The 23,400-nt window shown below is 42.5% G+C and overlaps 3 protein-coding genes across 3 annotated transcripts; 1 reads left to right on the forward strand and 2 right to left on the reverse strand. All coding sequences in view use genetic code 11, as the record gives it.

Annotated features, from left to right (window-relative positions):
- Window positions 1–951: 951 nt before the first annotated feature.
- Window positions 952–15,250, reverse strand: EGR_00334 (Cytoplasmic protein NCK2; the record flags this gene model as incomplete). The annotated part of the gene is made up of 7 exons (XM_024489583.1): window positions 952–1,059; window positions 1,987–2,400; window positions 2,478–2,901; window positions 8,988–9,424; window positions 12,730–13,068; window positions 13,218–13,415; window positions 15,095–15,250. The coding sequence occupies 7 exons, from the start codon at window positions 15,248–15,250 to the stop codon at window positions 952–954; spliced, it is 2,076 nt and encodes a 691-aa protein (XP_024356261.1).
- A 4,291-nt stretch (window positions 15,251–19,541) lies between these two features.
- EGR_00335 (60S ribosomal protein L10a) lies at window positions 19,542–20,420 on the forward strand (the record flags this gene model as incomplete). Its single annotated transcript, XM_024489584.1, has 4 exons — window positions 19,542–19,552; window positions 19,633–19,791; window positions 19,892–20,040; window positions 20,077–20,420. 4 exons carry the CDS (start codon window positions 19,542–19,544, stop codon window positions 20,418–20,420), a joined length of 663 nt encoding a protein of 220 aa, XP_024356262.1.
- Window positions 20,421–20,680: 260 nt separating this feature from the next.
- On the reverse strand, window positions 20,681–22,835 carry EGR_00336 (Scavenger mRNA-decapping enzyme DcpS; the record flags this gene model as incomplete). The annotated part of the gene is given in 7 exon segments (XM_024489585.1): window positions 20,681–21,713; window positions 21,779–22,073; window positions 22,086–22,155; window positions 22,301–22,374; window positions 22,407–22,498; window positions 22,539–22,632; window positions 22,664–22,835. 7 exon segments carry the CDS (start codon window positions 22,833–22,835, stop codon window positions 20,681–20,683), a joined length of 1,830 nt encoding a protein of 609 aa, XP_024356263.1.
- Window positions 22,836–23,400: the final 565 nt, after the last annotated feature.

Raw genomic sequence — 23,400 nt, forward strand, 5'->3', positions numbered from 1 at the left:
TGCGAAGGGTGAGTAATAATTGGCAACAAAGTATCACAATATTGAAAACAAAGTAGCTCTTTCCGCCAAAACTACTTACTAATCTAATCACTAGAGTGTACTGTTAAGCGAAAATTTTGGAGTGTCATAGAAATTCTAATGCCAGCAGTAAAATAAAGAGAACTACTAAACAAACTTTTGTGCAACGAAAAATGCGCCAGAGATCCACGTGGTTCGTGGGTAAAACAACAGTAGTAATGGGACGGCCAAATCCAAACGACGAAACAAAGCGTGTAACATCAGTAAGGAATTTATGCAGTAGATATGGCCCATCGCGTCCAGGCTGGGCTAGACCAGACGTCTAATTAGGAATGTCCGGCAGTGCGAAAAATAGCAATAAGGGATCAAAACCAATTAATGATTTTAGCGATTGATGACAAAGCAAAATGGTGACTTTTGTTGCATGCAAGGGAATAATGTCGAAGAAGTCAAATTCGGGAAAGCCGGAGATCACAAGAACCAGGTGGGCTAACTTATGCATCTACGAAAAAGCAGAACCACGACCAATATGCAGCTCAACGCATGAAATTTACATATTCAGAATTCTAAGCCATGTCTTCTAACCACATAAGTAAAATAATAAACGAAATCACACAGTGCCTGGGACAGGGCTGTGAAAATTTACATTTACCGTTTTGTCGAGTGAAATTTCAAAAACAAAACATTCGGAACCGCCAACAGGGCGCAAGTGAACTGGCGGCTTAGCGAGGGTGAGGACTCAGAAGAGGGTAATGAAACAGTACAAACAGTGAGCCAATTGAAGCTGCCACTCCATCCAGCACAGCCCCGCACAGCGCACCCAACGCACGCACGCACGCGCGCGATCAGCCCGGCGTCGGGGTGTTGATCGATCGCCGTGCTGTACGCATGATTCCCGCCCAGTAACATCGCCACCATCAGAGATGGCCGCATTCACAGCCCTCCTTCGGCCTTGAGCCAAGACGCGGTCACAAGGCCCCGAAAACAAGCTAAAAGTGCGTCCATGCTAAACCGATAGTGGCGGTTATGGGACCATAGCAGCTGAAAATAGATATAAAATCAACAAGCGAAGATTTGAAAGAGTATATTCCAGGGGAGAAAAAGATAACACTAAGGGTGACCCAGATTGCATCTATATACTTTCAAGAAGCATCCCGAAATTTGAAATTGAGAGTGTATTGTATGTGGATAAAACCAAATAAAGATACTGTTAAATTAGTGTAAACGATAGGAAGCATACGCTATTGTAAAATAGCAGTGACATCCAACACACGCCAAGTACTATGATATCACTCATCCCTTTGCATCTCCATTAGAGGAATCTTATTTGAGGCCAAAATCGGAACACATCGGACAAATAAAAGTGAGGTTTGACGTCCTAATAAATGGAAATCGCAGTGTAGAGCACACAAACCCCTTGTGATGGTGGGGTGGAATTACAGACCAAGGCCGAGTTCATGTTTCTGTCACTTTACCATTTCTCTTCTGGTATCGTTTATTTCAAAAATTCACCGCAAAACGAACCAGACACACCTAAACTGAACAGCTGTTTGCTGCGACCAAAAGTGCGTATCTTTTGGACAATAGCAAATTGTGGGGAGGAAATGATTTCTATGAAGATGAATATCAACCAAGTGGACCGTGAGTACAAAATTCCACGGTATAACACCAGCCAAGCAAAGGGTCAAAGGAAATGAAATACGTTCAAATGATTCAGATGCTTCAGATGCTTTCTAAAGGACAGCGCATGAATCTATCCACTAGTTTGATTAATGGATGCGAGTAACACAAAATAGAAAACACAAAATCAGCTACAGAAGGTAAAGATGGTAAATTAAGTGAAAAATACCACGAAGTGCAACAAATGATGAAAAAATAAAATAATTAGTTCCTCCCATCTTCTTTGAAAGTATTATAAAGTATTATTAGAATACATGGAGAAATAGCATGAGATGGCCAACCACTTACATGAGATTCGCTGTCCCTGATAATGAATTCGCCAGAGATGGCCAAATTGTTGAGAATGGATTCGCACTCGGAGCGTGAGATGACACCCCAATACCAGGGCTTGCGAGCAAACTCAGAAGCGTTTGGAGAGGCCATAGCAAAGGCCAAACGCACCTCTTCACCGCTAGCGCCGCCAGTGCCTCCAGCAGTAACTTGTTGAGGTGCAGCCCCTGCCATCGCCACAGCGCTGACCGAGGGTGAATATCGGACTGAGGAAAGGGTTGGTGGAAACGGGTTTTTAATGACTCGAATGTAGTTGCATGGAACAAGACCGACGTTACCAACAGCATTTCGGCAACGCCACCAGTCTGGATCGTCAGCGGGTTTGTCGAGTACCTCCAACACCTCATCTGCTGCGAAGGAGAGCTCTTCAACCTGGAAGCAGAGAAGGAAATCGACAGAACAGGTTACATGGTTGTATTAATCGTAGAAATAGGAAAGTCTGCACCGACCTGATTTCTAGTGAAAGGATAGAGTGTGAGGACAGTTTCGCGATAGCGGAGACGGTCATCCATTGCATCGCCGGTCCCATCAACAAATGCAGTGGGTTGAAGTTGGAGTGGCTGTTGTTGCGGTGGTTGTACTGCTGATGGTAGTGGTGATTGTGTTGGTTGCGACTGGAGAGGGGGAAGTACGGTGGAGGTGGGGAAGGGTACAGCTGAGTATGGGGCGAGGGAGGGTGCTGTCGATGGCTCCTGGGGGGTGGGAGCTTGCGGCGGTGGAAACGAGACACGGATGGGAGCGGCAGATGTGACGGAGGTGTTTGGCAGAGCGCTCGGCTTGGTGCCCATCGCTGTGGGAGGCATCTGAGGGGCGCTGGAGGCGAATGTTTGAGAACCACAACTCAGGCTATTCGGTTGACAGATGCTGTTATTTCTGCAATAAAAGGGGTTGTGATGAAAATACTACCCTATTGTAGTAATAGAGATAGAGTTATATCGAAAGCTCCATGGAATGATTGCTGGTTTCAGCACCTATTGCGAAGGAGACTGTGCCGAATTGCAACACAAAGAGGCAGGAGTACAAAACGCAAAAAAATTGTTTGACAGTGAAGTATCCGACCAGTAAACTCTGGGTGAGGAACCGTACAACACCCCGCTTGGGATTAGTGATGGAAATTACATGCCGCCAGAGAGTGCGAATCAAGTTCAGAAAAATGTCTCTCATTATTCAAATAATGTCCTCAAAATATGAACTTAGTTACGGTGTTTTTAGACTAGACCATTAAGACGTGAAATACGCCGTTTGTGATTAAGTGAAATAGGATGTGAATGAAAACTTCCAAAAGAAAAAAAGTTAGTTTCGAAGAATGTCAGAGACTTAGTTTAGTGATAAGGCGGCGCCTGTCTCCTCCAAGTTAAGCACAGTGTAATACTGGAGATGCTTGAAAAAAAACGCAGAAACAAAGAATGCTCCATGAAAAGAAGATACCTTGAATGAAAATGACACGAACAAAGTTCCGGAAAGTAGAACCACAGTAGCAGTACGCCTATAAAAAGAAAACACCCAAGTATGCTAATCAACGGCACGATGCCAAGGTGTGTGGAATTTTCAAGTTATGTAAATAGAAGCAATGAAAAACCTTTAGTTAAAGGTGCATTTTCGACGTTGGCCAGGTTTTTTCTGAACTTACTGCTCCAGTTACTGCTTTCTCGCCTCTATTTGTGGATAGACACGGTCGCTTTTTTGATGGCTTAGTCATCGCCTAGAGGGAGGACCAAATATTCCCAACCGTTCTTCTTTACAGCAACGCTTATTCGCTGGAGGCACGTGGGTCAACTTTCAGCTATCAGAAATGGTAAGGAAATGCCAGAAAATTATGCGATCCATTTTGTCGGTCGGTGCATCGTTTTGCAAAGTGACCTCAGCCGAGAAAAATATTTGTAGGCTGAATACTACTTTTCAGTAGGAATTAGATTAAAATTTCCTTCTACATCAACGAATTCCCTGGCATGGTAAGCTCCGCACATGCAAATCCAATATTCCACTCTCCCTATCGGATAATTTTTTATGATTGAGCCATTGAAATTCCCGTTCATCAAAGGAGGTCGTTTAGTGCAAAGATACATGATACGGAGGCAAGTTAGCATGGTAAGCTTTTAAAAGACATGAACAGGCAGTAAAACATCTCAATAGACCTTATAACCCTTATTTGGTAGTGTTAAGGGGTGTCTGTTTAAACGAGTAGACTACTACAAATTCAAGACAGTTGCTCACGCCAAACTAATTACATGCGTGTCCTTTGCTCACGAAAATAAAGAGGCGAATGAGGTAATCTGTGATCTGCGATAGTAATAATCCACAGTGGAACGGAATTCCATACTGACTTTGCACATAGCATACGCAGTTTTTCAACGAGAGATTACCCGTACATATTAGAAGCTATCGAATAATTTCAACAGATTGTTATGAGATTAGAGGAATAAGAGAAGTGGAAAGTTTCGCCCAAGACTAAATGTATTTGCCTAGTTCGCGCATTAGCATATCACTAAGTTCGCCCAAATAAAGATGTCAAAAAAGATACCTAAGTACTCTGAACACAGCAAATAAAGGTAAGAGAATCAGATAACCAAAAATGACATACGAATTTTGGTGTACCACTGAGAAAAAACACAAGAAATTTCAATTCAGGCATGCGGCCATATCAGTCGCTCCGAGAAAGCGACACCGACACGGTGGCAACTTTGTGTAAGACGGTCCGCTGCCTTTTTGCCACAACACATGCAGAGGCAGAAAGTAGTGCTTTTTTTACTCCCGTGCGCTAAAATACGGCGCACGCACAAGCTTCAATGGTAAATTTAAATTCAATGTGTACGTTCGTGTTGAAACCAATGGGGTGGATTGGGAATGAATGAAGAAGGAGAAGGGAGGTGCGAGGGATCAGAAGTACGGTAGGGAGAGGGGCACTTCATGACTGGTGGATGTTACACCCTGACATGCGTGTGCAAACGCCTCACCGGTGGCCGTGACTGAGGGAGTGGAGAAAATTTGCCAGCACACAGCAAACATCCACTCCACATGCAATCGGATTGCGTAGACTGCTAAATGCCAAATCTGGAAGCAGATAAAGAGCGTCGATGGTGCACAGACGACCATCATAATGTCCACTTCCTTCTCCTTCCCACATTAGCACCATGTTGAAAAGTCACGTAGCTTAGAGGGCATATCGAGACAGGAAGACGTAGATTTCCCTGGCTATATGGAGTTATAACGGTGGATGTGGATGAAAAACAAGAGTAGTTTTGTGTAAAAAGTCTTCATGACTTGACATGCATTAAAGACGAGAATTTTACTAACTGGGAGCAAGCGAGCATGGTAAGAGTATTGGCACTGTAGCGTTGTAATTTGATATTTTTCAAAACCAAAGTTCATGCGGAGCACTGGTGCATACAAAATATGTTGCACAGGCAAATTGGAATTGTGAACTGTAACGTGGTATTGCAGGGGTGCCCTCGGTAATTAATGAATGACTTAGTTGTTTGGTCTGGAGAGCAATAGACATGTCAGAAGTGGAAACATGATAACAATTATACCAGTTGGGTAGTATGTAATGCTTAGTGTGGATGCAAAAGTTGGCTGTACAGAAAAAGTATAATACCAGCAGTCAATAATAGGGGACTAGACAAATGCGGATCAGAAACGAAAACGGGGGTAACTTAGAATATGGCCTCCTAACTAGGGTACCCAATCATTTTCAAAGTACGTTCAATGCGCATAGTGCCATTTTCAAGCGACTGTATCATAACCGTTAGTTGATGCGCCGTTGCCCGTAGTGCATTGGGGACGAAGGCATAAAGACCACGTCGTCCGCAATATTGCAAGTCACTCGATGTGTGATATTAGCACAGTAAACTATACGGTGTCTGGCGCCGAAACCTCATAAATGGCCTTCCCACAAATGGGATAAGTTAAAAAATGCATACCACCGGGATGAAAAGCCCACGACGAGAGGCACAACGCGACTACACCTATTTCGAAGCCTACTTAAGTAGCAGTAACAATGTAACGTTTATGCACGTCCACTCGGCAAAGCACAGAATCCACCTTATTTCAACCTTCCAATGGCAATGTCCGATTGGTGCGCGTTTCTCCGCCTAGTCGCAGCCGCTCCAATCCCCCACTAGAAGAAAGATACAAATCTGCCGCGATCCGAGTAAACGAAATCAATGTCACAAACGGGCGCGCGAACTCTTGAATGACAGACGTTGTTTGCTGCCATTTGTGCAATCAACAGTGTAAGTGGCAAATTATGCGGAGTGAAAAACATTAGCACATATTAGAAAAACCCATCACTGTCATGCTAGAGCTACATGTGAGGTCTAACCTTAACGAACAAAGCACCCGTGTAATAATTTCGTGGACATCTTTGAAATATGTTTGGGGTCGAGAATTAAAGCCCATATTCTGTTAAAAAAGTTGCAATGTGCATATGTAATGAATACGAATAAGTATTCTTCAAGTATTTAAGAGCAGTGAACAGACAGTATAATTGGTAAGATACACAAAACTGCTTAATCTGCAAGGGCCACGTAAGCGAATCGAGGGGTTAGGGGGTAGATGAAAACATCACTGCTGTGTACGCTGTACGGCCAAACTCAGCCATTTTGGTGGTGAAAAGGATAATAACAAACCATTTTCCGACGCTCTATGCGCTTGCGAAACTGGGTTGATTATAAATGGTACAATGGATAAAACAGCAGTCGAGTTTCAAGGACTATTTTCGCAGGTGGATTAACAGTACAGTTTTTGCAAAAGAAAGTTAAGGGGTTAAAAGCGCATCGCAAACCCTGGTGTGCTTCGATCGAGTAGACACAAATGTAAATACTTGAGAGTTGACTATTTTTTTTCAGTCAGGAATTGTTTGTAAACAGAAAGCACACTACCATACTTGTTCTGAAGTCACTCGGGAAATTTTTAGTTAAAAATAATTGCTTAATCTTTTGCCATCAGGAGCCTAGTCATAGGATACAAAAATTCCGGGGCATGAAGAGGAGAAGCTGAGTGAGTTCAATGCACCAATGAATTTGGCCTTTGCAATTGGTGAGACCGATCAAAAATAAACTCCGTGTTTGCGCCTACGATTTCGTAAAAAATTGCTGATATTTTGGACGTGCAAGTACAAATTCAACAACACTTTTCACCCAAATGATTTTATTATTTTTTTCAGTTAGCAAGACTCAGTAAAGGGAAAAGTATAGGCAAAAGTGCATCACAGAGTTGGAATTAAGACCTAATTTTTTCCCCAAGAAAACGATTAACAGAATGTCAGAAATTAATTTCTCGCAAAACAGACGGAACTACTGTATTCAAGTATTAGTACAGCCTTCGTCGAAGGGTGAACGAAACAGTCAACACTGCAAGTCAGCTGCATAATCACCTTGAGTGATCGAGAAAGGAGGGCGTGAACAGTAAGGTGAAGCTGCAGACCGCTTACCATGAAGAATCTTAAGAATTCGCGTAGGTAACTATATGGCGATTATGGAAAGAAAGGACTATCCCCAACGTGCAAGACATATTTCGGCCTGAAAGCATTTCAGCCACATGACCCAGTTTGTGTTGGAAAATATGCCAATAACACGTAGTTAGGTTCACGCCGAAGTTGTGGCTTAGACGCACACGTGACGAATTTGGCAGATTGCCACAGTGTAAATATTAATCAACACTAAATTATTCCAACTCTGCGCGGAGTGTCGCAAGTTAATAAGAAACATTGACGCTTCTATAAGAGCTGTCTGCGAAACCGAAACTCTGATGTGCGATTCCTATTGATAAAAATACCTTACTGATGGTTTTTGAATCAAACTCGGCACCTATTTTCTTCAAGTGTGAATACGAGTCCCCTGGCGGAGGGAATAGTGGAAATCGCATCAGCGTTAAGACTATTCTTACACATGAATAATCCGCTCTTTCGCCACTAAATCTTCGTTCCTTGTAGAATGCGCTTAGGAAATCATATCAGGTGTTTAGAAGGCTTCTTATTTCATTCCTCAAAAATAGGGATTAATAGAGTGCATGAGAATTATAAGTACTTCTGATAATTTGAAAATGGGTAAGAAAATGATAACTTGACTTTGTGCTACTTTATTGCATTGTCAAAAGGAGAGTAGTAAGAATAACTCATAATAAAAAAATGTGCAAGAAAATTTGCAGCACTTAAACCGAGAGCATCTCGGAACTCAGTTCAATGTAATGCGATTCCACTTGGCACTTGACTCAAGGACACAACTTGGCAGGGTCGAAATGGGCATTGAATCACAATTTTATAGAAACACAATTATTCAACGAATTTTTAGGTAGGATCGACTGTACACTATCAATAATGGTAAGTGCGATAAATATCCACGTGTGATAGGAAGCGATTCAAGAAAGTACTTGGCCACAATACCACAGAACTGTGAGTATGTGATTAACCAAAGATTCATGGTGTTTAACCAAATGGCCAACTCCAACCAGAAGAGTTAAATAAAGGAGGAAAACTTTCAGGTTCGATTAGGCGGATGTAAAAGAAATGGGGTGAGGTAGGATAAAATTAAGACCTTAAGTAGCAAGTTATGCTATCAGGAAAAAAATGTGTACAGTAGAAAGCAATCCTAAAAGTAGGTTAATGAAGCTAGCATCTTTAAGGTGACGAACTATTGTACTAAATCCCACGTCCATAAAACAGAAAGATCGTCTCCGAGATTCATATTGGGGAAAGTGGGAAATATTCCATCTTTGGAAAGTTGACGCAATACTCTAAACTCCCATAAGGAAAGGTCATCAATCACAGATTACGTGCCTTACTTTAAACGAAGACGACATAACTAAAAGTGGAGCCCGACAAATCATCAACAATTTCGTCAACGTTGATCTAATGCAATGTTCCGACAGACACCAACAAAACTTAAACATTAAATCACATAAAAAAGGCCATGATGCAAGAGCATAACGGTTGGATATAAAAAATAAATGAGGCGACGTACCCGAGAACCGAGGGTTTTATATGTGTGGATTCCATAGTGACGTAATTAGAGGGGAACCAGCCGGAAGTCTGCTGCTGTTGAGAGGGTTGTGAAATGACGGAACCCTCTGGAGGGAGGAGCACACCGTGCCACCAACCGTCAGAGCTCTTCTCTAGCACCCACACTCGGTCACCGCGTTGTATGGTCAGCTCATCCGGCTGACTGGCAGTGTAGGCGAAACGCGCTACGCAGACTTGACGCGATGAAATACTAGCGCCGCTGCTGTGAGTATCTATAGGTCCACCTCCTCGTGCCATCGGCACTACGTCAGGATTCCACGAGGCAGTACCAGCACCACAATTAGCTGTACTCCATCCAACACCACCGTTCTTAGCCTCCAATGCAACGTCATCGGATAACGGTTTTTGTGGAGATTGATCTCTGGGGCCGGGATGTGCCTAGACGAGAACAGATTCGATAATTTATCTGCTACAAAGGCGAACGCAAAAATATACCACCATAGTTACGGCATTACACATTACATAAACTGTTAATGGAACTCAGTGCTTCTAAAAAAATCTTTCATAACCAAAGTTAGAATAGTAATAGTTGCGGGAATATATTATTAGTGAAAACACAAAGCCATATTTTGAAAAACCTAATAAGTACAGGTTCCTGAACACTTAAATTCGCTGAACAGAATGAAGTGCATAAGCGGAGCAGTTCAAATAAGCTCCGAATACATTACGGTCGCATGACAATAGGAAAAAGGTGAAGACATAAATTTCGGTGCTAGAAAAATGGACGAAGGTTTTGAGCATTAAGAAGTAATTTACAATACTACTGACAATTTTTTTCCATAAAAAATTGCCAGTCTTTTTATTATGTCCTACGACTGCAATATTCAACCCTGGTTGACCTAAGGCACATAATACGAAAAATTCTTAACAAAAAATGAGGCCATCGTTGTGGGAACATTAACAATAGACCGCCTTCATGCAAGGACGCAAAAAAAGCCTAGAACTCAACAAGTCCCTGAAGCGCAAAACATTTGTTAGGAGGCCATTTTCCACATAGACCACCGTCGGGGAGACAGATAAAATAAAAGTTTATCTTGTTACCTACTTCAGTTGAGATCTACATGCCCAACAAAGCAGCTTATGGTATAACTGTGCAGTAACTAAAAATGACGAAGCCGTTGTTCATCACCTCCACAAGGCAGTGTTGAACGGAAGGGCACGACACAAATCTTTGGTTTACATAGACGAACGGACAAATAAATCGTCGAAAAGTGCCAATGCACATGTACACACAGAGACGAGCACAAACATTTTGAACAATAGGGTAAAATTCCCGGCGATAAAATAAGCAATTCGAAAAATTAATGTATTAGCCAAATGTATGCGAAAAATATTCTCAATTTTTCTAGTTTGTGTGTGTGACAAAATAAATGTTTTAGGGTCCCGTGTGTCACTGCTGCAATATTCTACATTTTTGGTCATTAACAGCAAGGAAATTATAATTATGACAAGTGTAGCCAAAAGCAAGACGGTATTCTCATAAAGCTGGACCGTTTGGGCAATCACTATCACCAAAGCCGAATGCACTCCGATATATCACATGGGAATGCCTTTCAAAACGGGAAAAAAAAGAAGCTATACTCGTAGAAATAAGTGAGTGCAAAGTTTTGCCTTCACAAATGGCTAACAGAAGTTTACGCCCTTTCGAAGGCACCTACACTGAGCTCTATGCAATCTATGGTGAAGTGAAATGGATAATTTCGCTACTGCAAAGCAGAGTAGTCACCACAATTAAATTGTCAGAGGACGGCAATCCCCACCGTCAAACGTAATCAACAATGTCGCACCAGCAACCAAATCATGCTCTTGAACCTACACACAGTAAGCAGGAAATGAATAATGGCTCCTAAAGTGCATGCCTGGTTGGGCAAAAACAACAGCTTATGTGGCTCGAACGAAAAGCCTGGAAGAGGAGTTATAAAGTAGCCTAGACTACAAACCTCAAAACTGCTTTGCAGTTAAGCATCAAAATACTTAAAATTCGTTCCTCATCAAATGGACGAGATTTAGACAAATGCAATTTGATTATCACCACCCAGTTATCTGAACTGGAAAAAAGTATGCAAGATATCAGTATAGCATGAAACGGTATGGTAACAGCTCGGAATCCCAGAGACCAACACCCTACAATTAGGGAGACACCAATGACGATAACAAGAGGAATGTTTCAGTTTAAACAGCGTTGTCGGGTATTATGAGAAGAAACCGCTTGACGCTACGTTGAAACTGGTCGTGTTTGCCAAGGCCACAGGCACCGAACCACCAGGTGAGGGGAAGAGAAGTGATACACATTCAGTTGCCTCACTTAACATATTTGGAATCACGACAACGGGCAGGGAGGACAACGTTTCAACTAAGCATATGGATAACTCTTTTGAAAGCATAGGACACCGTAGAGTATCTTATCCCTTCCCTTTATGAACAAATTTCACAAGATGATGTGCTATGAGGCAACTCAGAATTTATACACCAAAAAAGTACCCCAGTTTTGTCGTAGGTATTTCGTGTCTGTGCAGAGGTATGGTGGGACCTAATGACAATTTCGAGGGGATATAAATATCCGCTAATGAGGTAAAAAGTAAGGCTAGTCAGGGATTCCAAAAAATACAAAAACACCGTCTGGGATTTACGTGTTAAAAATCGACGTAAGGTAGGCGCCAACAAAACCATCAAAAATCTTTGGTGAGCCAATTATAGGGAATGGGTTAATATTAAATAATGACCGCTGGAAAGATAGTCTTGATGCATGTTCGCGCACGTTAGCCAGTGGCTACAACGGACGGCGCCCGCGGCTTCACGCGAGAAGGCTCCGAGATACGCACAATCGGGAAAAAGCCTTTAAAACTTGTATGTGCAGGCAGGCCGTGATAAAACGCTTACTAGTCGTGTACAGCGACTAGTAGCGGCCTGAACAAGTGGATGGCTCCACCAGCTGAACCCTAACCAAAGCTTGACTTCACGTTACCAAAGATTTTCCTACTATAGATGATTATTCAGAAGCACCAGGGACAAACTCCAGACGATGTCCGCTGGCTGCTTGAGAAGAGCGGTGTTATTTGGAATTTTCGAGACGCTTTACCGTCAAAAATAAATCTACCGTAACCAAAGATTATCAAAAAAATAAGGAAAGTTCATTGGCCGTCAAAACGAGATGAAAGTACCTCCTAGTAAAACTGAGCCAAGGAGACATAACATTGGGTTGAGGGAGGAAAGTGAGATAGCAAAAGCTAAAAACATATGTATCTTACCGGACTGCAGCCTAAATGCTTAGGCTTGAATAGATAATCACCAAAAAAATACAACAAGCTATTCTAAATGCACCAAATTATGTGATTTTTAGGGATGTCTGAATGCATTCACAAGGAACGATGGCAATAGTGAAGGCCTCCACGAAACTACAAACAGGTAGAGAGCATGTATATCAGCCAAGAAAACTCTGTGAATCACGAAATTCGTGAAGATATGCCAGTTAAACATACTAAGCGACTATGTTGCACTTACAATAATAAAACAAAGTTCAGTAGTGCGGTAGGTGGAGTTTGATAGCAAATACAACAATGGTAGGATTAAAAAAACAACTACCAAGTTTTTTAAGAGACTGTAATAGTTTCGTAGATATTAATGCGATTTTCAAGGCTGGTAACTTGTTGAAGACATAAAAATAGAATAAAGTTGGAAATTACGGGTGGAAGCTGTTGGGTGGAAGGCAGGAAGGATGAGCGTGGGTCGATGATGCCATTAGAGGAGAACGGGCCGACGACGGGTTGGTAACCAATGGTGGTGCTGTCCTTGGCGGGTGATTGGCCCGAACCGGAGGACGGAAGCGATGGCGCCACGTAGTCGAGAGATTCGGCACTGGCCTTTGAGACCTTTCCACCTCCGCTCGAAACTCCACCGTTACGTGCGGAGCTGGTTTGCGCCGGAGGCGGTCGACCGCCCGTTGATGCGCCTGTTGCTGGGGGTGGAAGGTCTGTTCTACTTTTTCGTCGACCGAGGGTGTTACGTAGACTCGAAAACAGACCCTAGTGTGGTATCAACGGAAGGTGCAGGAAGATGAGAAGCTACGCTGCTCGACCACAAATAAATGTTGCAATTGTTTTAAGCATAGAAATCCATTTCAAATAAAATAACGTAAACTTCAAATAACTAAGGACTGAGCAATGCTACAAACCTGTTTGGATCGCTTAACATAGTTGCTTGGAACGTAGCCGACTTGACCAAAGGAGTTCATGACCTTCCACCAGTGTTGAGTATCATCCATCAGTGTCAATTTCTCACCCTTTTGTATGTCAAGTTCTTGGCTATCAGTTGCTTTGTAATCGAACTTAGCAATGACAACATCGGTTTCTTTAACAGTGGTCATCTGTTCCTAGATTAAGTAAGGCAGAATATCAAGAAAAAGTACACTATGAGTTAATAGACTTTACAGTTCAAGCTTATCACTGTATGCTTATCTACTTGCGGTGCACGATTTCATATAGGTTAAGATGATTGTAATTACGCAAAGCAGGATTATTCTCGCTTTAATATACATATGAATTTCACGAAATAAATGTGCCTCAGCTACTACATAGTTAAGCGAGTAGCATAAAGATTAAGGGATATCGGTAAGAACAGAACGGGATCACATTGAGCTCAAGCTTAGAACTAGGGGATACCAAAAAACAGACTACAATGCCAGTTCTACTTGCAGATCTTAACTAGTGAAACGTGGTTACCTTTTTAATCAAATTATTAGTTATGTAAATGCAAAAAATACAGCCTCGAGGAATCCGGTGCTGGAGCACCGCTATACATCGAAAGGAGCGCTCTGGAAGTTGCAAAATAAACCGTCATCAACGCCAGGTACAGTATGGCACGACTTTTAACTTAACGCACGAATGCTCATTGACCCAAATATTTGTATGTAAGACATTTTGAAATTTAAGATAAAAATTGCTTGCTTGCTTCTCCGTTGTTTTGCCAATAAAAATGATTTTTTGCTGATATACTTTGGCATGCTTATGCGTTGATGCTGTAAATTACACAATAATATTCATTTATTTTGTTGATACATGACAGGGCCTTAGTTTTGCCGACAGATTTGGTGTTTTATGGTTATTTATTATCTTCTTATGGTTAAATAATTTTGCCTTTAAACCTTTTCGCCAATGAAGGATTGAATTCTGAGTTGAATTTTTATAGTAATAGACGTTGACGAGCTCCCTGTATCAAAGTCCAGGACTTTTCTGAAGACAAAACGTAATACTCGAGCAGGATATGTATTGTCGACGTACAGAATAGACTGGATGGTTATGGCTTGGCCCGAAGGCCTGGCCGCCCGGTGGATGCACGATGGCGGGGCCCTGATCGACCTGTTGCCAAAACCCAGATTTAAAGCACAGCTGACATTTTAAACCTATTTTTTGCAACTAGTCTCCCCTAAAGACTTAAGAAGTCACAATACCAGGTCTGAACACGCACTACTAACGCACAGAAGGTCTGTGAATCTACCTGCTTTGTGCAAAGGCTACGCTGCGGAGTGGAAGTACGTTTTGTGAGACTCCGCATAATCAAACGTAGGGTTGAGCAAATTGTTAGAGTATTACATTATGCAGCATAACTCTATGTGTAATCAAGTGGATTACTTTGGCTCCATAGCCTGTACTTTTTCAAGGAGCATGACCTTCCAGTCATTCTCAGAGTGTTTCAAACGTTCCGCATGTTAGTAATGAATCATTCTCTGTGCTAATAGAGTTTAACTTAACGTTCAAAGTAGTATAGTGGGGCCATGAGAAAATTGCACTCGAGTTTGTACGCAACTTCTTACGGTTACGGTTTTTACATAAATTCGCCGATGTCATTGATATAGGATCAGAATTTATAAGAGGTTGTCTGTTAAATTAGCTGAACTTCACTCGCTTTAGTAAGAGATTAGGAGATCATACAAGACGTATGTCCTCGATTCAGCCAAAGGATCACGCTGATCTCCTAATAATCTTTCATTCCTCCAGGTCTGCTGAAGCAGTCGGGTTTCAGTCGACGTATCAAATAGTTACAAACACCTACCTGGTACATTTCTGCATCAACGTCGGCATAAGAGTGTGCTTTTGCACGCCCTCTGGATAAAAATGTGGCCCTCTGGCTTTTCGATGATGTTGAAATAGTCATGCCAGTATGGAAGTAAGATGGAAGTGGAATCAGCGGAGGCTGAGGAGATTGCATGGTTAAATATAAAATAAGCAAATAGTAAATCACCGAAAAGTGGAGCTGAGGCCAAATCTGTCAGGACATACTACCGATCAATTTATAAAAAGTACTTGACTTTGTGGGTAATTCAAGCATTTTTCCTCCAATTTGACAAGAAGTAGTTATTCTGATAATGGTTTTCTTTTTTTGCCTTCTAATTTTATTTTTAAAAACATTTCCAAGTATGCAAGGGAACCAGATAAGCTTCTGCGGCTTTTAGAGTAAGAGGTGGAGAGCTGCAGAAATTGTGCTAAGATATCTTATCAGCCAATCTACCTCTTCCCTGGGAAGACTTAAGCTCGTGAATTCCACTTTTACGAAAGGCTTTATGCTCAGTCACCTTAGATATTACCTCTTCTTTTGTCTCAGCTTCATTTTCCAGCTATCTATTTCGTATCTAATTGTCGAATGACAAGGAGGTGTGAAAGTCGCTTCTAGCTGGTAGTTTTGGTGGCATGAGGTCTTGCGTTGTGCTGTCTGACCATCCTGTGCTCACTGCTTCTAAAGAATCGAAAACAGGAGCAGGAAAGTGGAGTGGATAGTATGGGGAGAGACAGTGACATGTTCATTCACTTGACGTTAGAATAAGAAGGCCACTGCTCGACACGAGTCAGTCAGCAAACAGTCAACAACGTCCCACATCCTCTTCATGTCCTCTTTATGTGAAGGCGAGAAGTGAAGAACAAGTTGAGTCACTTTCCCTGAAGCTAATTGCCACCTGTCGCAGAAGTCATTTGTTGTTGCCGTTACTGTTACTGTTGTTGTTGTTGTTGTTGTTGTTGTTGTTGTTGTTGTTGTTGGTGGTGGTGGTGGTGGTGGTGGTGGTGGTGGTGGTGGTGGCGGTGGCGGTGGTGGTATTGTTCGGTACTTCAAGAGAGCAGTCAAGTTGTTTGAGCCATATCTGTGTAGTATGCTCTGCTGCATCATCTTCCCCAAATGCAGTTTAAACTACATAAGAAGCTTCTGCAGCCTTGGAATCTAGTTTGACCCTATTCATACGCCGGATAAGACCGAGTCATATCCAATGATTTTAGCCGATTTTTTTGTGAAATGAGGAACAGATAATAACAAAGAGGGGAGGGAAGTGGGTAAGGAGTGCTGTACTAACGCCCTGACACCTTTCAATGCCTCGTAACGCATGTAGACAATTGCATGCATTTCACGGGTTGGTAGGAGTTACAGCAGGTCATCCCGGTGATCTATGCCAAAAAACCATAAGAATTTTCTTGACCATTTGCTATGAAGACTGAATGGATCACTCGGGCTAGTGACCTTTGGTGCCAATTGAGTCATTCGAAAGACAACACCTTTTTTTTACAGGATTTAATGCAGTTTTGTCACCTCCATGAAGAGCAAGGCAAGCTCAGTCCATCTATTTTCTCTTAAAAAACTTTTCACTTTCATTTAGGTATATTTGAGTGAAAAATACCCTTAAGCACAAAAGAGAAGTAAAAATCCAAACAGTGGAATTTTAATATGCAATGATATGCTTATGAAGATTAGTGACCACCGTAAATCACGTGTGGATCACCGGAAAATTTTTGTTTTAATTCACTTGTCCATGCCACTCATCGTGTTAGCTCTCCACCTGTGGAAATTTAAATACAAGGCCCTATCCCGTTTCTTCAAAAGATACGTAAATTTACACCATCAAATCTTTATCGGCGTACAATGGGATGATAGTCGGTTTTCAGCACAATTTTATTCTTTCATAAAGAAAAATGATTGCTTCTCCCTGAAGGCAGATAATGTAACTCTGGCCCATCGAGACTTCTTTGAAGAAGGAAGGAGGCACAATACTCTGTTGGAATATGTATTACCAACACACAGAAGGCATGGGGGCTACTGACATTGCCCAGAGGCCAGCCCATCCCGCGAAAGTACAATCGCGGAACCTTAAGTCCCTGAGAAACTAAAAAGAAGAGAAAAATAAATAATCGAAGTATTACATAGCTTCTCCCTTCTTTTAAACGCCGTCTTCGGTCCTCCCCTTCGTCACCCTCCTGCGTCAGCCATCTCAATGTAATTGGTGCTGTGAGATCAACACACATGAGTAGACCACCTTAGTAGTCATCGAATTACCGCGCAAATGAGATATTTGGTCAAAATGGCAATGATCCCTCTTTGAAATTTTACGCCATCTGGAGTTTCCTCCTGTGTGGAAACTGTACTCGGGGATGGGGGGATGTACTAATCAGTCACCTATGCCCATCTCTAGTTGAAGGAAGATTGGCCTGAAAGCAGAGTCATGCAAAAATGGACGGGGTATAACTATTTTGTGGGAGCAGGGTTTTGCGTTAGCGCCACGTTGTTCTCACGGCAGTGCTGCCCAATCATACCTTTCTACTTGGCTAAGTAGAGGGGTTGAAGGGATATCGCGCCTTCACACTTCTGATACCACCATACAGGTGCGAAGGACAGCTTCGTAACGAAGTTTTGCAGATGGTTTACGACTAGTGCCGCCTCAGTTGTTAATACCTCTCCTGCAGACCACAGCAGTTGGGTAGCTGCCGAAGGTAGACTTCATCTTCAGCCCTTCTGACAGGGCTGGTCACCGATTCTCCCATCTGTAGCATATGCACTTCTTCCGCCTCACTAAGGTTTGCCGACCAGTAGTAGGAATCAGGATAGAGGTCCATTAAGGTATATTTTGCTTTCCACTGCCATCAAAGTAGCGCCCCAAGACTTGGACAGAACATGTATTCTTGACTTACGGCAGGTCTTTTTGGCTACCGACATGGACCAGAGGCCGGATCGGCCGGCATATGTACAATGATGGAGTCCTTAAGTGTCTCCTTTACCAAAATTGAGAATTAAACAAGACTTAGTAACTAAAATAATCAGACGGAAAACCATGGCTCACAAGTCAACACTTCTGGCTAATGCATACAGAAACACGGAATCACTTTTATAATTGGTAACCTCTAAAGGGTTACAGGAAATCGTACAAAAGCCACCTGAAAGTGCTTTCCCACCCACAATGCCGCCTTAACACTTTGCGCGTGAAGGTGTTGTGGCAATCACTGTAAATTAAAATGGTCCTTTCTTTTAATCTTTTAATGCCATCTTCTCCATCTGGGACCTATAAGTTGGGCTGGAATTATGGTAGGGATAGAGTCTGTATATAGGCTCAACCACCATATTATTCCGCTAAGAACTTGGTACTATGTTATCAGCACTGTAAAACTTGCACAGGCAAGAGGTTGCATGTGTCGTTAATAGCAAGACCATTTATACACGTTTTGGTGAACAGACATTAATCGACTGACAAAGTGCCTTTGTTGAAATAAAGATAAAGTTGTTACTCATTCTTTAAATTTTAATACGTATGAGGATAACTGGACGATTTGGACCTAATCAGTTCGCATTTTTTTGAAGAAATGAGGAAGTGCCGTAAAAAACTGAGTAATACGATAGTTGTTTAGCTCTCGGTTTTGTTAAAGAGCCACTTTTGACTTGGCCATTGCACCACTTTGGTCTTCAGGCCATGCCAGTAGCCCAAATACGCTCAGTATGTTAAATGTACATATCCTGTCCGAGTTTTATGTATCTTTTCGTCTTTGCGGAAAAATATCGGGACTCAACGATTGTGTCTTGAACGATTGGATCGTAGTTATTGAGCCTCGAGATTAAGCTGAAGATAATTGCGTTCATAATACTCTAGTGGAACATATATTTTGACGTACGGAAGAAATCGTGGCTACTGGCATTGCCCGGAGGCAAGCCTTCCTGGCAAAGGCACAACAGCAAAACGGCGAGTTAAACAAGCAGCTCATCGCACTACAATCTACAAAGACCTAGGTGCTTACGTGGCTATACGCTGAGTTAGGAAGGCTGGCGAAACACCGCATCTAATGCCGTTGATTCTGAGCATAAAGTGCTTTGATTCTGACGTAACAAAAATGGTAGCTGAAAGCGTAGCGAAAATATTGTGGAAAATCCCAGCTCTGCTTTAAGGTCGCGACAAGACATTTTAAGACGAAAAAGTACCTGCAACTGACACACGCAACAAAGACATCTCATTGGCGCAGAAAAATAAGCAAAAATTGCAAATGTATATCTTTAGTGAGTAACTATCGTATGTTAAATTACGTAATCTTTGTTAGGCACGCTTTTTACACTTTTCTACAAAACCAGTGAAAATAAGTCAACCTAAATATAATGCCATTTTGTGAATACATTTCTGAAGCATTTTAACTGTTGTTTAAGTGTGCAGCGTGTACCACTTTCGTTAGTGTTTGGCGTAATGACGTGAGTTATTCCCGTGATGACTTTTACGTTACTTGATTTGTGAAAGCACTCCTCTAAGAAGTTCTGATTTGCCATGTCCGACTTGCCTGTTTTAATACTTTTGACAGGAGCAAAATCCCCAAGGACGTTATGGCTAAGGAGATTGAAGACATGCTGAGCTACAGTCTAAAAGTCCGCCGCAGGAAGTTTCTGGAGACTGTTGAGCTACAAGTAGCCCTGAAAAACTATGATCCTCAAAGGGATCGTCGTTTTGCAGGCACTGTTAGGTGAGTACCGCCTTATGGTGGGAGTCAGTGCTGAACTGACGGACCTCCACCCAGGGTCTTAAAAATCTGGGAAGGCCAAACGTTAATCTCTCCCATGTAGGCTAAAGCACACACCGCGGCCGAAATTTTCTGTGTGTGTTCTGGGAGACCAACAACACTGTGATGAAGCAAAGGCTAACAATATCCCTTGCATGGATGTTGACGAGCTAAAGAAACTGAACAAGGATAAAAAGCTTGTTAAGAAGCTCAGTATGTTCGCCCACATGGAGTTATTGATCTATCTAGGTAAGAAGTATCAGGCTTTTCTCGCTAGCGAGAGTGTCATACGGCAGATACCCAGGATTTTGGGCCCCGGCCTTAACAAGGCGGGAAAATTCCCTACTGCTGTTTCCCACCAGGAACCTCTTCTGCAGAAGGTCGAGGATATTCGTGCTACCATTAAGTTTCAGATGAAGAAGGTCCTCTGCCTTGGTGTTGCCGTTGGTAATGTAGGAATGACAAAGGAGCAATTGCAACAGAACATAACCCTGGCAATTAACTTCCTTGTTTCCCTTCTGAAGAAAAACTGGCAGAACGTCCGTGCCCTGTACATCAAAACGACTATGGGGCCACCCCATCGCCTTTACTAATTAGTTAATAAAGTGTGTGGTCTGTTATTTTTCTCCGGTTTTTGTTGTAAACCTATGGAGGCGGTTTTGGGTTAGTGCACGCATGTGTAGACGCATGCGTGTGCACGTTGGCTATCGGCAGTCCCCACAGCTGGTGGTCAACCATCTGCGGGGGGGTCTGTCGGTTCGGCTAAGGAGGATAAACTTTCCTGTGCAATTAGAAGGGGTGGAGAACGCAAAAGCTACCATGATCAACTCCATACATTTACGCCAAAGATGGTTTACAAGTGTTCGGACTTCCGAATGGCATCTAGAAATGGGTGGTTGTCGTGAAGGTAGATTGGAACGGTTCGCTCAGCGTAGTACTCGCTCTTCATCTCCACATTTTCAATAACGTCCTCGGCTAAAGTCGCCTTGCCAACCTGCGTGCCCCCGTCCGCCGGTCCCTCGACATGGATAAAGTGCATATGTAAACGGTAGAAAGTGGGAGGATAGTGGAAGTAGGCAATGATTTGATCCTCCCGTAGCCCGTCTTCCTTCTCACCGTTGTACTTTGCCACAAGTTGCTTTCTTCCTTCTGTCAGCATTGTTCTCAGCATTGGCAAATGACAAGCTCTTAGGTCACGCAGGCATGTCAGTCTTGGATTCCTTGCAAGAGCCAGGGCATGAAGCTCATGCAGCTTACTACCATCCCACCGATAATCTAACACTAGAGTGAACCCGAAATTCGCATCCTTATCTGTAAGTAAAACGCGTTCTACCTCAGCCGTTCCATTGAGAATATTGTCAACCCAGCTGAGGTCCTTCGGATTTGACTCCAGAAATGGGAGAATAACGTTTTGATAAGTTTGAGGCGTCTCCAAAACTATCTGGCGCTTAGAGGACGTGTACTTGGAGAAGTGATGGGCTTCCGCTGGATGGATTACTGTCATACTTATACGATTAGCTCGCTCTAACCCAGTCACAACAGAGAATCGACGGTATCTGTCATTGCTTACAATCTCGTCCACTTTCCAGGTAGGAAAGTTTGTTTCTTTTTCGTTATGATCGCAATCGCCTTCAACGTAGGGCACACCTACCTGAGCCTCACACAGATCAGGGATTTCGTTTGGAAAGGGGGACTTCTGTAATATTACAATAGCATCCTGATCCAATGAGTCTTTGAACCTGACATGCAGGTAGATCACCTTGCTCCGAATGTCATTTCGAAGTACACGTATGATTCGAGTGTTCGACGGAGAATATGCACTAGCAGGTGGCGTTGATGAGGAATTAGAGTTGATGGAAGTTCGACGACGTTTACGAGGAGGGGAACTCGTGGAGGAAGTGTGAGAACTCGAAGAACCCGACTGACTCATTTGCGAGATATGAGATCGGACAGATTAATCTCGATTGCTATCACGTCCGATTCACGAACTCGAGCCCTTGGAACAACTCCAATCGGAGTAACTAGATTTTTACAACAAACAGCTCCTTCACTATACGAACTGTTTGGAAAGAGAGGAGCCCACGCCTCAAGATGACAAGAAAGGGGTTCGTCACAATTAAATAAATGAAGAAGCGCTGGTGCGTCGGAACCAGTAGATGCAGAAATTAGCGAAAGAAAACGCAGGTGAAGATGATCGCGCACGTCTTCGATAGGTTCAATGGATGCTTTATCGATCGACATATAAGCTCAGAAGGTACCGGGCAAGTAAATCGGGGCGGGATTGAAATAAGGACGTGTTAAATTAGATCTATCAGCCGGGTGTAAATTCTAAAATAGAAAAGAATGAACTCACATAACTCACAAAGAGATACTTAGTCATTGAATGAACTCGTAGAATATAAGCTTGCAAGCTTCAAAGAGATGGAGGTAGGACAGAATTTATAGAAGTTCGAAGACAACTTGAGGTACTTACATTATTCACTAACAAAATAACGTCAATCAAATACCACAGACCCAGGCCACCAAGCGACCACATTTTTAAAGCACCTACACAGAATTAGGACATGGTAACAACAAACCCAATGCGACATATCCCAGGTAGAACCTGTCGAGACCAAAAATCCCACCAAAAATGGATAAAGTTAACGCCGTTCCATAGCTATAGCCATTACTAAATCAGAAAATCAGCTGAGTCCATGATTGTTACGTACGTCCACAAGCAGGTAGTATTCTTAAAGAAGACACCTCGTCCGTCGTCATTACTCATACCAATGCATGAAATGTTCGGTGCAACAAAGCATTTGACTACGTACATTAAGAAAAGCAAGGCAAATACTTTCAGCTAAACCAGTAGACTTTTCGCAATCAACGGGTTGCTGCGTTAGACGATCTATAACTGCTTCATTACATGTATACTGGCCTGGAAGAAGATCTGAACACTTAACAATCGAAAAAGTGCTGCCGAAATCAACAAAACCCGTCATAAAAAACCAAAACACCACCACCATTACTAAGCAGCCAGGAAACACCACGTCATATAGTTGCCATGACAAGGCAGTTTACCCAAACGTTCAAGGGTAGCAAGAAATTTCAAGCCACAGTTTCAGGTTAAAAATGCGGTTTATTCATAGTTATTACGAGAGACGGAAATACAAAGCAATGTAGCTAAGGAACAAAAAATATGGCCGGTGAAAATTGGTATAAATCGAACAGAAAAATACGCAAATCAAGATACAAAGCATATATTTGATTGTACTCATGGATTTTATTAATTCGTTTTTTTTTCACCTCAGCTGCAATTTATCAGTAAGTCAAATTTTTAAATGCAGAAGCATTATCGCCCAGTAGTAAAAAAATTAGGTAATTTTTTTCATTTGAGTTCATGGTGTTATAGAGGCACAAACCCCTACAAAGCGGCAAGGGGACGTAAGTGCCTTCACCACTAACGCTATTGCAGCGTCCCGGGACTCCCTGAAGACGAAAGAAGACACAATACTCGGGCAAAGTATATATATTCAGCACGGAGAAGGTGTCTGGGCTATTGGCATGGCCCAAAAGGCCAGCCCACCCAGC

This window comes from Echinococcus granulosus, assembly GCF_000524195.1.
Source record: "Echinococcus granulosus chromosome Unknown EG_S00001, whole genome shotgun sequence".
Taxonomy (NCBI): Eukaryota; Metazoa; Platyhelminthes; class Cestoda; order Cyclophyllidea; family Taeniidae; genus Echinococcus; species Echinococcus granulosus.